The 1,332-nt window shown below is 45.1% G+C and overlaps 1 protein-coding gene across 4 annotated transcripts in view; it reads left to right on the top strand.

The window, feature by feature from the left end:
* The first annotated feature begins 351 nt into the window (after positions 1–351).
* The window catches only part of LOC112075291 (4-hydroxyphenylpyruvate dioxygenase-like protein), a 13,946-nt gene continuing 12,965 nt past the window's right edge, over positions 352–1,332 (top strand). For 2 of the 4 annotated variants that reach the window (XM_070440848.1, XM_070440847.1), the window contains exon 1: positions 352–1,323. In XM_070440848.1, coding sequence (XP_070296949.1) covers positions 602–1,323 — 722 coding nt within the window. In that variant the 5' untranslated portion in view covers positions 352–601. The remainder of the gene's footprint in view (positions 1,324–1,332) is intronic. The other 2 variants (XM_070440849.1, XM_024142315.2) reach the window with 2 other exon arrangements.

The following is a 1,332-nucleotide window of genomic DNA, read 5'->3' as shown; positions in this document are numbered from 1 at the left end:
CATCCTGCTAACTCCTCTGAAAGGGACACCCATGTCCTGGAAAAGACCCAAGAGGTGTAACCATAGCAACAGTACATCGTTGGCCACAACACAGTTACAGGGCAGTAATGTCTACACCCCAGACAGGTACATGTCTAATGGTGTCTAATGACACAGAGCACATACATCTAATGACACAGAGCACATATTATAGACTGCACTAGTTTTGCTGGCTCCTTCTGAAATAAATAATTGCCACATATGGTACTGAAAAAATTCACAATACAACACCTTTTAATTTTTTTCTCTTTTTGTTTCGTCCATCTTGCTCCACTCCACTATGTATCCAAATGTCACCACTTAAACAGAGATGGGGGAAAGGGGCGGGGCCCAGGTAGAGTTAGAATGGACTCGTCAGTTCGACACACAGTACTTGGTTATGTTTTATTTAAGCGGGGGGCCATTTTGTATTGTATCGGCCCCGATTGTCAAGCAGCCCACCGGGAAAACTCCAGATGGCAAGTCCGTTATTGGCTCTGAGAGAAGATGTCGCAACTGGACCCTATATAAAGTATGTTTCTTTGTCGGTGACACACACACAACAACTTGACGTCATAACAAAATGGCAGCCTACTTGAGCCGGTTGCACCACATTTCACTCCACGTTACAAACGTGGATAAAATAGCGTATGAACTTGTTAATAATTTTAAGTTTAATTTATTTGTTGCGAGGCTGACGGAGAAGTCAAAACAGTTGGCTTTCAGAAAAGGAGCGGCAGTTTTCGTCGTCAATGAAAGACCAAACAAGTCCCCTCTTGAATTGAATGGACTAACGCTATCGAGCAAGAGAGGGATTTCTCCTTCAGAATCGGAACCGGGATGGACTAACAACATTCAAACGGGGAAAAAGAACGACAAGGATCCGAATTGTCTTTACGATGTCCACCCACACTATTCCGTCGATACCGCGTCTAACGTCTGTTTCGAAGTAGAAGATGTGGAAAGGTCATTCAAGTCCCTTCGCAACATTGGCTGCGAATTCCTGGTGCCGCCGACGGAGGTGTGTGACGACAACGGGCTTGTCACCTATTCAGTCGTCAAATCAATCATGGGAAATGTGAACCACACGCTCATTGACACGAGTAAATATAAGGGCAGCTTCTTACCCGGGTTTCAGGAGGTTGAAAACGTAACGAAAAACGACACACCCGTGGCTAAGAGTACAGAGACTTGTCCAATCACTCATTTTGATCACATCACCTATGCTTGTTCGAGACGGTGGACACCGCAAGTGATGAGGTGGTATGAGCGTCACTTTGGCTTCCAGAGGTTCTTCATTGACAGGTTAAGTGG

The sequence above is a fragment of the Salvelinus sp. IW2-2015 genome, unplaced genomic scaffold (genome assembly GCF_002910315.2).
Source record: "Salvelinus sp. IW2-2015 unplaced genomic scaffold, ASM291031v2 Un_scaffold3069, whole genome shotgun sequence".
Taxonomy (NCBI): Eukaryota; Metazoa; Chordata; class Actinopteri; order Salmoniformes; family Salmonidae; genus Salvelinus; species Salvelinus sp. IW2-2015.
The sequence above is the reverse complement of the archived record's forward strand: the minus strand, read 5'-3'. Positions and strand labels throughout refer to the sequence as shown.